Raw genomic sequence first — 14,082 nt, forward strand, 5'->3', positions numbered from 1 at the left:
GTGTGTGTGTGTGTGTGTGTGTGTGTGTGTATATAGTGTCGTGGGGTCACCTGTAGTGTGACATGAACCCAAGGTCCCAGTTGTGGCCATTCCTATGGATACTGAAGGTGACTTTAAAGAAATTCTGGGATTCACATATTAATTAACTAAAAACTGCATTCTAAAAGATGAAAGACTTAAAAATCCAGGATTGTTCAATATATCACTGCATGACACAGTAATTTTTTTCCTATAAATTCTGTGTCTGACGATCTACTCCACAACCACCTGATGAAGGAGCGTTGCTCCGAAAGCTAGTGTGCTTCCAAATAAACCTGTTGGACTCTAACCTGGTGTTGTGTGATTTTTAACTTTGTCCACCCCAGTCCAACACCAACATCTCCAAATCATGACATGGATAGAGAATTGGCTCATGGGCAGGAAACAGTGAATGGGGTTAAGGGGCTCTTTATCAGGTTAGTGACCCATGTCCAGTGTGGTTCCATAGGAATCACTGCTGAAACAACGTTTATTAATGCCTTGTAGCCAAATTTACAGAATTACCAAAATAGGTGGAAAGGCAGGTTGTGAGAGGGATACAAATGATTTACAGAGAGATATTGATGGATTAAGTAAGTGGGCAAAAAGTTGGCAAGTGGAATATAATGTGGGAAAGGGGTGTAGTTGTTACTTTTGAAAGGGAAAACAAAACAACAGTGTATTATTTAAATGGAGAAAAACAGCAGAAAGCTGCAAGACAAAGGAGTTTGGGGAACTTGTGCACAAAATACAGAAAGCTATCACACTGGACAGCAGGTATTCAGGAAGGGGAATGGAATGTTGATCCTTATTTCAAGGAAGTTGGAGTATAAGAGGAGGAAAGTCTTACTGCAACTGGATAAGGGGCTGGGGAGATCATATCTGGAGCACTGTTAGCTGTTTTGGTCCTCTTATTTAAGTAAAGCTATCGATTCATTGGAGGCAGTTCAGAGAAGATTCATTCAGATGAACCCTGGCATGGAGGGACTGTCTTCTGAGCAAAGACTGAACAGGTTGGGACTCTACTCACTGGAGTTTAGCGCATGACAGGTGATCTCATTGAAACGTATTGGATGTTTAAGGGGCTTGACAAGGCCAATGCTGAGAAGACATTTCCAATCATGGGAAAGACTGGGACCAGAGGGCACAGTCTCAGGATAAAGGGGCATCAATTTAAGACTGAGGAATGTCTGTCTTTGGATCTTCTTGCCATGGAGAGTTTGTGAGCAGAGTCCTGTGTATTTAAAGCTGAGATAGATTCTTGATAATAGAAAGTGAGGACTGCAGATACTGGAGATCAGAGTCATGAGTGTGGTGCTAGAAAAAGCACAGCTGGTCAGGCAGCATCCGAGGAGCAGGAGAATCAAAGTTTCGGGCAAAAGCCCTTCAAGAATTTCTGATGAAGGGCTTTTGCCTGAAACACTGATTCTCCTGCTCCTTGGATGCTGCCTGACCAGCTGTGCTTTTCCAGCACCACACTCTCAAAATAGATTCCACCTCCTACTGCTGCCCCCTTGACCGTGACCTCCCCTCCCATCACCAAACCATCATCTTCCAGACCATCCACAACCTCATCACCTCTGGGGATCTCCCACCAACGGCCTCCAACCTCATTGTCTGCGAACCCTGCACTGCCCAAATCTATCTCCTACCCAAAACTCACAAACCTGACTGTCCCGGCTGACCCATTGCCTCAGCCTGCTCCTGCCCCACCGAACTCATCTCTGCATACCTCGACACGGTCCTGTCCATTTGTTCCAGGATCTCCCCACATATGTTCGGGACACCATCCACGCCCTCCACGTCTTCCATAACTTTTGTTTCCCCGGCCCCTAACATCTTATTTTCACCATGGACATCCCTGTACACATCCATCCGCCATGATGAAGGACTCCACACCATCCATTTCTTCCTCTCCTGTCGACCCGACCAGTACCCCTCCATCGTCACACTCATTCGATTGGCTGAACTGGTCCTCACCCTCAAACATTTCTCCTTTGAACCCTCCTACTTCCTCCAGACCAAAGGGGTAGCCATGGGCACCCACATGGGCCCCAGCTATAGGTGTCTCTTTGTCGGTTAGTGGAACAATCCATCTTCTACATTTACACCGGCACCACTCCCACCTTTTCCTCCGCTTCATTGATAACTGCATCGGTGCTACCTTTTGCTCCCACGAAGAGGTTGAACAGTTCATCAACTTCACTAACACCTTCCACCCTGACCTCAAGTTCACCTGGACCATCTTAAACCCCTCTCTCCCCTTCCTGGACCTTTCCATCTCCATTTCCGGAGACCAGCTCAACACTGGCATCTTTTACAAACCCACCAACTCCCATGGCTACCTGGACTACACCTCCTCCCACCCTGCCTCCTGTAAAAATGCTATCCCTTATTCCCAAAGCCTCCGCCTCCTCCGCATCTGCTCCCACGAGGACCAGTTCCACCATAGAACATCCCAGATGGCCTCCTTCTTTAAAGACCGCAATTTCTCCTCCCAAGTGGTCGACAATGACCACCAGTGCATCTCCTCCACTTCCCATATCTCTGCCTTTGAGCCCCACCCCTCCAATCACAACAAGGACAGAATCCCCCTGGTCCTCACCGTCCACCCCACCAACCTCTGGATACATCGCATTATCCACTGCATTTCCGCCACCTACAAACAGACCCCACCACCAGGTATATATTTTCCTCCCAGCCCTATCCGCATTCCAGAAAGATCATTCCCTCCGCGACTCCCTTGTTAGGTCCACGTCCCCTAACAACTCACTCGCCCCTCCCAGCACCTAACCCTGCTACCGCAGGAAGTGCAAAACCTGCGCCCACACCTCCCACCTCACCTCCGTCCAAAGGATCCTTCCGCATCCAACAGAGTTTTACCTGCATTTCCATGCACGTCATCTCCTGTGTCCGTTGCTCTCGATGTGGTCTCCTCTACATTGGGGAGACAGGACACCAACTTCAGGTAACATGTCTGGGATACCTGCACCAACCAACCCCACCACCCTGTGGCTAAACACTTTAACTCCCCCTCCCACTCTGCCAAGGACATACAGGTGCTGGGCCTCCTCCATCGCCAAACCCAAAGCACCCAAAGCCTGGAGGAAGAACGTCTCATCTTCCACCTTGGGACCCTCCAACCACATGGGATCAATGTGGATTTCACCAGTTTCCTCATCTCCCCTCCCCCCACCTTATCCCAGATCCAACCTTCCAACTCGGCACCACCCTCATGAACTATTCTTCCTTTCCACCTCTCCACTCTACCCTCCTCTCCAACCTATTACCATCACCCCCCACCTTCATCTACCTATTGCATTCTCAACTACCTTCCTCCTAGTCCCACCCCCCTCCCATTTACCTCTCAGCCCCCTGGGCCACAAGCCTCATTCCTGATGAAGGGCTCTTGCTCGAAATGTGAATTCTCCTGCTCCTCGGATGCTGCCTGACGTACTGTGCTTTTCCAACCCCACACTCTCGACTCTGATCACCAGCATCTCCAGCATCCTCACTTTCTTCTGGATTCTTGATCAATCAGGGAATCGAGGATTACAGGGAAAGGCCAGGCAAACAGTTTTGAGGAATGTTGGATCAGCCGTTTGAATTGTGGAACAGGCTCAAGGGGCTGGATGAGGCTCAAATGGCAGGTGATGGCCTACTGTTGTTATCACTCGACTATTAATCCAGAAACCCAGAATAATGGGGACCTGGGTTTGAATCCCACCACAGCAGATGATGGAATTTGAATTCAATAACAAAATAAATTTGGAATTAAGGGTCGACTGATGACCATGAAACCATTGTCAACTGTTGGAAAAACCCAGCTGGTTCACTGATGTCCTTCAGGGAGGGAGATCTGCCATCAATACCTGGTCTGGCCTACACATAACTCCAGAGCCACAGCAATGTGGTTGACTCTCACCTGCCCTCTGAAATGGCCTCGCAAGCCTCTCAGTTATATCCATCGCTAGAAAGTCACGACAAAGAAATGAAACTGGATGGACCACCTGGCATCGACCTTGGAACTGGAGAAGACAACGCCAAAAACATAAATAGCCCTGTCCACCATGCAAAGTCCTCCTTATCAACATCTGGGGACTAGTACCAAAATTGCGAGAGCTGTCTCACAGACTAGTCAAGCAACACCCTGACATAGTCATTCTTATGGAATCATACCTTATAGATAACACCCTAGACACCTCCTAGCCCAACTGCTTGTTCTGTGTTGCTGTGGAGTCCATGGACCATGTATATATTGGGTGTGGGTGTTTGCACTCCCTTTTTGATTTTCTCAAAAACCTCCTCCTTTGTGTTTGGTTGCACTTCAGTCCCACGCTCCTGATCTTCAGGCACCCGGTACGGAGGGGGGAGGGTACATCTGATGACCACCTCATGGGTCTGCTCCTGGGCCTGGCCAAACTGGCCATAAACAGGCCCAAAAGCATTTTACTCAGACGTGAGGAATAAGAGAATGATCAGGGAGAAGGTAGGGCCAATCAGGGATAGTGTAGGGAACTTTTACGTGGAGTCTGAGCAGATAGAGGAAGCCCTAAATGAGTTTTTTGCTTCAGTTTTCACCAAGGAAAGGGACCTTGTTGTGAATGAGAACTTTGAGGAGCTGGGATAGAGGCTTGAACAGATCAAGATTGATGAAGTTGATGTGCTGGATATTTTGGAAAACATTAAGATTGATAAGTCCCCAGGGTCAGACCAGATTTATCTTAGGCTGCTCCGGGAAGCGAGAAAGGAGGTTGCTAAGTCGCTGGTGAGGATATTTGCCTCCTCACTCTCCACAGGAGTCGTACCGGAGGATTGGAAGGAGGTGAATGTTGTTCCTCTTTTTAAGAAGGGTAATATGGAAATCCCTGGCAATTACAGACCAGTCAGTCTTACGTCTGTGGTCAGCGAAGTTTTGGAAAGAATTCTGAGGGATAGGATTTATGGCAATTTGGCAAAGCATAGTGTGTTTAAATAGACAATAGACAATAGGTGCAGGAGTAGGTCATTCTGCCCTTCGAGTCTGCACCACCATTCAAAATGATCATGGCTGATCGTTCCTAATCAGTATCCTGTTCCTGCCTTATCTCCATAACCCTTGATTCCACAATCCTTGAGAGCTCTATCCAGCTCTTTCTTAAATGATTCCAGAGACTGGGCCTCCACTGCCCTCTGGGGCAGAGCCTCAGCATGGCTTTAAAGACAGTCAGCATGGCTTTGTGAGGGGCAGGTCATGCCTCACAAATCTTATTGAGTTCTTTGAGGAGGTGACGAGACAGGTTGACGAAGGTCGAGCAGTGGATGTGGTATATATGGACTTCAGCAAGAAATTTGATAAGGTTCCCCATAATAGGCTCATTCATAAAGTCAGGAAGTATGGGATACAGGGAGATTTGGCTATCTGGATTCAGAATTGATTGGCTGACAGAAGGCAGAGAGTGGTTGTAGATGGAAAGTATTCTGCCTGGAGGTCAGTGGTGAGTGGGGTCCCGCAGGCTCTGTTCTTGGGGCCTCAGCTCTTTGTAGTTTTTATAAATGACTTGGATGAGGAAGTTGAGGGGTGGGTTAGTAAATTTGCAGATGACCAAAAGGTTGGAGGTGCCGTCGATAGTATAGAGGGCTACTGCAGGCTGCAGCGCAACATAGACAGGATGCAGAGCTGGGCTGAGAAATGGCAGATGGAGTTCAACCTGGATAAATGTGAAGTGATGCATTTTGGAAGGTTGAACCCGAATGCTGAATATAGGATTAAAGACAGGATTCTTGGCAGCGTGGAGGAACAGAGGGATCTGGGTGTGCAAGTACATAGATCCCTTAAAGTTGCCATCCAAGAGGATAGAGTTGTTAAGAAAGCATATGGTGTTTTGGCTTTCATTAACAGGGGGATCGAGTTTAAGAGCTGTGAAGTTTTGCTCCAGCTCTACAAGTCCCTGGTGAGACCACACTTGGAATATTGTGTCCAGTTCTGGTCGCCCTATTATAAGAAAGATACAGAGGCTTTGGAGAGGGTGCAAAGAAGGTTTACCAGGATGCTGCCTGGACTGGAGGGCTTGCCCTATGAAGAAAGGTTGAATAAGCTCTGACTTTTCTCTCTGGGGAGAAGGAGGAAGAGAGGAGACCTGATCGAGGTATACAAAATAATGAGAGGAATAGATAGAGTCAATAGCCAGAGACTTTTCCCTAGGGCAGGATTGACTGGTACGAGGAGTTTGAAGATATTAGGAGGAAGGTATAAAGGAGATGTCAGAGGTAGGTTCTTTATGCAGAGAGTTGTGAATGCATGGAATGCGTTGCCAGCGGGGGTGGTGGAAGCAGAGTCATTAGGGACCTTTAAGCGACTGCTGGACATGCTCATGGATAGCAGTGAGTTCAGGGATGCGTGGGTTAAGTTATTATATTTTACATTAGGATTAAATCTCAGCACAACATCGTGGGCCAAAGGGCCTGTTCTGCGCTGTACTTTTCTATGTTCTATGTTCAGACAGCGGGCTGCGGAAGGGGTCGTTAGGGCCGACTGCCTGCCCCTTTTCCCTGGTTACGATAGAGCCCGGGTGTCTCCACCAACACCCTGGAATTGTTCAGGGAGAGGTGGGCGCCGCAGGGAGTGGAGTGCATTATTTCCCCGTCCAACTCTATTTTGATTTAATTCCTGCCCTCCCCTTCACTGTTTATTCACACAGTATTGCCCTTTGATGTGAAGGGCACTGCTTGTCAATGGCCACTTGGGTGTTTCCTTCCTTCCTGGTGGTGGTAATGTAATAAAGACTTGTACACCTTGTGTCTTTCACTGTGTTTCACACCTGCGCACACACCTGCGCTGGGGAAAATATAAGCAGAGAAAAAAATGAACAGGAGTGTCAGACATCCTGTTCACTCTGAGAGCTGACTCTGTGGGAGCTGGATCAGTGACAAGGATCCTCCAAAGTAAAGGGTGACTTGGTGACAGGATACCGGCCTCAGTGGACTTATTTCAACACCCACCCTTACACACATCATAAAAAACAAAACAAAAATAAAAAACACCAGACCCCACCATTGCCATCCCTGGATGTGTCCTGTACCACCAGCAGGACAGACCCAGCAGAATTAATGGCACAGTGGGATACAGTCAGGAGGGAGTTGCCCTGGGAGCCCTTGACATTGACTCTAGACTCCATGAAGTCTCATGGTTTCAGGTTAAACATGGGCAAGAAACCTCTTACTGGTTACACGTACTGTCCTCCTTTGGCTGCTGGATCGTTACTACACCGTGCTGACCAACACTTGGAGGAAACACTGAGGATGGCAAGGATACAAAATGTCCTCTGGGTGGGGATTTCAATGTCCACCACTGGTAGCAGCATTGAGCTGGTTGGGTCCTAAAGGACGTAACTGCTAGACTGGGTCTGCGGCAGGTGGTGATGGAACCAACAAGAAGAAAATAACTTACAGACCTCATCCTTACTAATCTGCCATCTGCAGAAGTGTCTGTCCATGATTGTATCAGTAAAAGCGACTGTCACACTGTCCCTATGGAGACAAAGTCCCGCCTTCACATTGAGAATACCCTCTGTTGTGTTGTGTCGCACTATCACCGTGTTAATTGGGACAGATTTCGAACTGATCTAGCAGCTCAAGACCAGACATCCATGAGGCACTTGAGGCATCAAATGCAGCAGAATTATACTCCAGCAAGTCTGCTGCTGTTAATTGTCCACCACCATTCACGACTGGGTGTGGAAGGACTGCAGAGCTTAGATCTGATCCGTTGGCTGCGGGATCATTTAGCTGTGCCTATCACTTGTTGGTTATGCTGTTTGGCATGCAGGTTTGGTCCTGTTTGGTAGCTTCACCAGGTTGACACTCCACGTTTAGGTATACCTGATGCTGTTCCTGGCATGTCCCCTGCACTCTCCATTGAACCAGGGCTAATCCTCTGGCTTGATGGTAATGGTTCAATGGAGAGTGCAGGAGTGCATGCCGAGAGCAGCACCAGGCAGACCTAAAAATGTGGTGTCAACCTGGTGAAGCTACCAAACCAGACTCCAATTAAACAACTCACTGGAGGAGGAGGCTCCACAAAAACCCCATCCTCAGTGGTGAAGGAGCCAAGCACATCAGGGCAAAAGACACGGCTGATACATTTGCAACAATCTTTAGCCAGAAGTGTCGAGAGGATGATCCAGCATCACAGATCCCAGTCTCCAGCCAATTCGATTCACTCTGCGTGATATCAAGAAACAGCTGGAGACACTGGATACTGCAAAGGCAATGGGCCCTGACAACGTTCCAGCAATAGTACTGAAGACTTGTGCTCCAGAACTTGCCGCTCCCCTAGCCAAGCTGTTCCATTGCAGTTATAACACTGGCATCTACCCGACAATGTGGAGAACTGCTCAGGTATGTCCTGTACACACAAACGAGAACAAATCCAACCCAATCAATTACTGCCCAATCAGTCTCCTCTCGATCCTCACTTAAGTGATAGAAGGTGTCAGTGACAGCGCTATCAAGCAGCACCTGCTCAGCAATAACCTGCTCAGTGACGCCCAGTTTGGGATCCCCCAGGGCCATTCAGCTCCTGACCTCATTACAGCCTTGGGTCAAACACGGACAAAAGAGCTGAATTCTGGAGGGGAGGGGAGAGGGACAGCCATTGACATCAAGGCTGCATTCGACTGAGTGTGGCATCAAGGAGCCCTGACTAAACTGGAATCAATGGGTATCTGGAGGCAAACACTCCGCTGGTTAGAGTCATACTTAGCACACAGGAAGATGATTGTGGCTGTGGAGTTCCATCATCTCAGCTCCAGGACATCTCTGCAGGAGTCCCTCAGAGTAGTGTCCTAGGCTCAACCATCTTCAGTTGCTTCATCAATGACCTTCCCTCTGTTATAAGGTCAGAAGTGGAGATGTTCACCAATGATTGCACAATGTTCAGCACCATGTGTGACTCCTCAGATACTGAAGCAGTCCATGCTCAAATACAACAAGATCTGGACAATATCCAGGCTTAGGCAAGTAACATTCACGCCACACAAATGCCGGACAATGACCATCACCACTGCTCCTTGATATTTAATGGTATTACCATCATTGAATCCCCCTATTGTTAACAACCTTGGGGTTACCATTGACCAGAATCTCAACGGACTCACCACATAAACACAGTGGCTACAACAGCAGGTCAGAGACTAAGGATACTGCAGCGAGTAACTCACCTCCTGGCACACCAAAGCCTGTCCACCATCTACAAGGCACAATCAGGTGTGTGATGGAATACTCCCCACTTACCTGGATGTGTGCAGCTCCAACAACACTCAAAAAGCTTAACACCATCCGGGACAAAGCAACCCGCTTGATTGGCACCACATCTACAAACCTTCAATCCCTCCACCACCATCACTCAGTAGCAGCAGTGTGTACTATATACAAGGTGCACTGACAAAATTCACCAAAGATTCTTAGACAGCACCTTCCAAACCCACGACCACTTCCATCTAGAAGGAACCAGGGCAGCAAGTACTTGGGAGCACCATCACCTGCAAGTTCCCCTTCAAGCCACTGACCACCCTGGCTTGGAAATATACCACCGTTCCTTCACAGTCATTGGGTCAAAATCCTGGAATTCCCTCTGTATCGGAATTGTGGGTCAACCCACAGCAAGTGGATTGCAACAATTCAAGAAGGCAGCTCACCACCACCCTCTCAAGGGCAAGTCGGGATGGGCTATCAATGATGGCCAACCAGCAATGCCCAAGTCCCACAAATGAATTTAACAATGGCCTGTTCCTGCTTCTTCTGGTCTTTCGGCAATTTCTGTATCTCCCTGCTTGCATCACAAGCAAACACCTCATATTCCATATCCCTTTATTTCTGTGCACTTGCTGCAACATTCATGGGCTGAGTGTCCTTGGGCATAAATCACAAAACGTTGGTTTGCAGGTGCAGCTGGTAATAAAGAAGATAAATGGAATATTCTCCTTCATTACTAGAGGGTTGGAGTTTAAATATAGGAAGGTTATGTTGCAGCTGGACAAGGTGCTGGTGAGGCCACACCTGGAGTACTGTGTGCAGTTTTGGTCTCCTTCCTTGAGAAAGGATGTACTGGCACTGGAGGGGGTGCACAGGAGGTTCATTGGGTTGATTCTGGAGTTGAGAGGGTTGGTTTATGAGGAGAGACTGAGTAGACTGGGATTATACTCATAATTTAGAAGATATGGTGGGGTGGGTGTATCTTACAGAAACACATAAAATTATGAAGGAAATAGATAAGCATGGAGAAAAGTGAGGACTGCAGATGCTGGAGACCAGAGTTGAAAAATGTGGCTGTGCTCCAATGTTCAGACTGATTTTATTTCTAAAAAGGGGATTTACAGAATCTTTCATGGATCCATGCAGTTTTTGAGCAAAATAAAATGTAATTCTGCAAGTATAAATTTACCCCACCAACTTTGTGTGTGAGTGTGTGTGTGTGTGTGTGTGGAGGTGGGTGTGTGTGTTGGGGGGTATGAGTGTCTGTCAGAGAGTGTGTATGTGAGTGTGAGTGTAAAGGGTTAAAAGTCTGAGAGGATGCGTGTGTGGATGTGTATGTGTCAGCGTATGTGAGAGATCTTGTGTATGAGAGAGGATCAATGTGTGTGTGCATATAGTGCAGTGGGGTCACCTGTAGTGTGACATGAACCCAAGTTCCTGTTTGAGACCATCCCTATGGGTACTGAACTTGACTATCAGCCTCTGCTCGGCCACTCTGTGATGTTGCCTGTCCTGAAGTCCGCCTGGGAGGATGATCACTTGAAGCTCCGAGATCGAATGTCCCAGACCGCCGAAGTGTTCTCCAACTGGGAGGGAACCCTCCTGTCTGTTGATTGTTGTGCGGTGCCCGTTCATCCGTTGCCATAGCCTCTGCTCGGTCTCGCCAATGTACCATGTCTCAGGGCATCCTTCCCTGCAGCGTATAAGATAGACAACATTGATATTTTCATACTTGTGTTCTTCATTGCCTCTCTATCTGTCAATTTTTTCTTTCCTGCTTCAGTATTCACAGAATCAGAGAATTCCTATGGCTCATTTTTCACACAGAGGGTGGAACGTGTATGGAATGAGCTGCCAGAGGATGTGGTGGAGGCTGGTACAATTGCAACATTTAAGAGGCATTTGGATGGGTATATGAATAGGAAGGGTTTGGAGGGATATGGGCCGGGTGCTGGCAGGTGGGACTAGATTGGGTTGGGATATCTGGTCGGCATGGACGGGTTGGATCGAAGGGTCTGTTTCCATGCTGTACATCTCTATGGCTCTAAGTCCACACTGACCCTCCGAAGAGTAACCCACCCAGACCCATTCCCCTACCCTATTACCCTACATTTACCCATGAGTAATGGACCTAACCTACAAATCCCTGAACACTGTGGGCAATTTAGCATGGCCAATCCACCTAAACTGCATGCCTGTAGTTTGTGGGAGGAAACCAGAGCAATCGGTGGAAACCCCCACAGACACGGGGAGAATGTGCAAACTCCATATAGACAGTCACTTGAGGCTGGAATCCCAGGCCCCTGGCGCTGTGAGGCAGCAGTGCTAACCACTGAGCCACCTATTACATTTCTTCATTACATTTACCCAACTTTCTGATAGTATACGTGAACTTGTTCAATCAGGTTCCTATGGGAAAAATTTGCATTGAGCAGTCATGTGGTCTGTTGTCCGATTGAATAATTATGCATTTTCGTGAAGGTCTGATACATAGCCTGACACTCAGCTAAGTTTTCTTGTATTATTGTTCAGCAGCAATGAATTTATACACTGTCTCAATTTTCTTGTTAAAGTTATTGTAGCTGCAAACCTGAATTGTTTGCATTTTATAAATTGTTCAGAAGCTTGTGATTTACTTAGGAATTGGTACGTGAAAGAGTAACTAAATCAGAAATGTTGTTACAAGTTGCTTTTTCTTTTATGTTTTGAACACTAACCTGCTAAAACCATTCAGCAACAAAGATGTGGCTGCTGGGTATGGGATGGGTTTTGATTCCGCAGAACAGGGATTAGGATTCCTGCCCTAAATTAAACTGCTTTGGGTATTCAGAGGTCTCAAATTACAGAGGCTGAGTGAGTATAGCAATCAGCAGTCCGTCCAACATTACTAATTAGCAAACTATTAGATTTGTTAAAGATCCAATTACTGTAATTGCTCTCTGTAATGTTCAGGCACTTTCCATGAAAAGGTTTGGGAGTTTTTTCCAGCAGCGGTGATGAGAGTCAGTGCTGCTGGGACTGTGGTTGACTGGACGATCAGATTCTCCAGGTGGCAGCAGGAATGTTGGTATATTTCTTAAATCCGTTGTTTCATCTTTATTGACCCTTTAATGAAACATTTTCTGGGAAAAGATGGACCTTTTACTTGTAGCAATGACTGACTCGGTGTCGGCAGCATCACCCTGTTTGGGAGGCTCTGGGCCACAGTGTTAATTGTGCACAACACCCCCCACCCACAACACACCCTGACCCAGAACACCCCCCACCCACAACACACCCTGACCCAGAACACCCCCCACCCACAACACACCCTGACCCAGAACACCCCCCACCCACAACACACCCTGACCCAGAACACCCCCCACCCACAACACACCCTGACCCAGAACACCCCCCACCCTCCACCCACAACACCCCGGCCCTTGACACCCCGTCCCTACAACACCCCCCATCCACAACACCCTGACTCCACACTCCCCCCGACCCCCGACCACCGACCCCCTGACTCAGTGCCAATTGTGCACCGTGCCCGGCCCCAGTTCCTCTGATTGTCTACTCTCTCTCCACGTGGGGGTGTTGGGAGATGTTGTCTGAAACATGTTTGAGATTGAGCTGAGACAGAGGGAGCCAGGGGACCATTCAGTTTCAGTTCCACTTCCTTATCGCCCCATGCACCTTCTCATCAACCAATCCTGATCAGTTTATTACTTTTCTAATTAAATGGAATTCCAGAAGTTTTACAAACGTTTCACAACTTGGATGCCATGAGGTTGTCTGTTTATAAGTAGCAGAATTAATTATTGATACCTGAACCAGTTAAACACCACTCCTACAGCGTCAGCTTCTGGGATTTCCTGTAATATTTTGAGGGTGTGGTGACTGTGATTTTCAGTAAAAGGACACATTTTGATGAAGTTAAATGTATCAAATTCATCGCACGGGTTGCTCGGTGGCTGTTTGGTACCATTTACCTTCACTATGTTTTGCAGAAATGTATGCGCTTTAACCCTGATGCCACGGTGTGGGTTGCTAAACAACGGATCCTGTGCACCTTGAACTACAGTCTGAAGGATGTGTTGAATTATGGGCTGTTCCAACCAGCGAGCAATGGAAGGGACGGTAAATTTTTGGACGAGGAGCGGCTGCTCAAAGAATATCCTCAGTCCAACAACAAAGGAGTTCCCTCTCTGGAGGTAAGCAGCAACAAAGCTCCAAGTTTCTGGTCTGATGGATTCCCAATGACCCAATAGACACAGTTAAAAATCACACAACACCAGGTTATAGTCCCACCTTCTCCTTCATCAGGTGGTTGTGGAGAATTGGGAAGGAGCGTCGCTCCGAAAGCTAGTGCTTCGAAATAAACCTGTTGGACTATAACCTGGTGTTGTGTGATTTTTAACTTTTTACACCCCAGTCCAACACCTGTATCTCCTAATCATGACGACCAGTAGACACAGTCATTCCAGTTACTGATGTGACCACTCTGATCATTTACGGAATTAAAACATTGACCAATCAAAAGAGAGTACACAGCCAATGACTTAACTTTGTTGTAATGCATGAAACACAGCAATAAATTCATGCACAGCAAGATCCCACAAATAGCAACAAGGTATATGGCCAGATAATCCATGGTGTTTGAAGTGGGATAGTTGTTGACTACGATAAGAATGTCCTCTGGTCATCTTAAAAGAGTGAAGTGTGAGTTTTTATTGAGCCATGATTTAATCTCTCATCTGAAAGTCAGCACCCCATACAATGCACCCACAGTGCTGCACTCAACTGCCAGTCCAGATCAAATCAATGGCGGACGCCCCCCCTTCTGCCCCC

The 14,082-nt window shown here is 47.5% G+C and overlaps 1 protein-coding gene across 1 annotated transcript in view; it reads left to right on the forward strand.

Moving 5' to 3' along the window:
* The window catches only part of LOC122557603 (SH3 and multiple ankyrin repeat domains protein 3-like), a 338,880-nt gene that overhangs the window by 252,447 nt on the left and 72,351 nt on the right, over nucleotides 1-14,082 (forward strand). The window contains exon 6 of the mRNA XM_043705316.1: nucleotides 13,242-13,445. Coding sequence (XP_043561251.1) covers nucleotides 13,242-13,445 — 204 coding nt within the window. The remainder of the gene's footprint in view (nucleotides 1-13,241; nucleotides 13,446-14,082) is intronic.

This window comes from Chiloscyllium plagiosum, chromosome 16 (genome assembly GCF_004010195.1).
Source record: "Chiloscyllium plagiosum isolate BGI_BamShark_2017 chromosome 16, ASM401019v2, whole genome shotgun sequence".
Classification (NCBI taxonomy): domain Eukaryota; kingdom Metazoa; phylum Chordata; class Chondrichthyes; order Orectolobiformes; family Hemiscylliidae; genus Chiloscyllium; species Chiloscyllium plagiosum.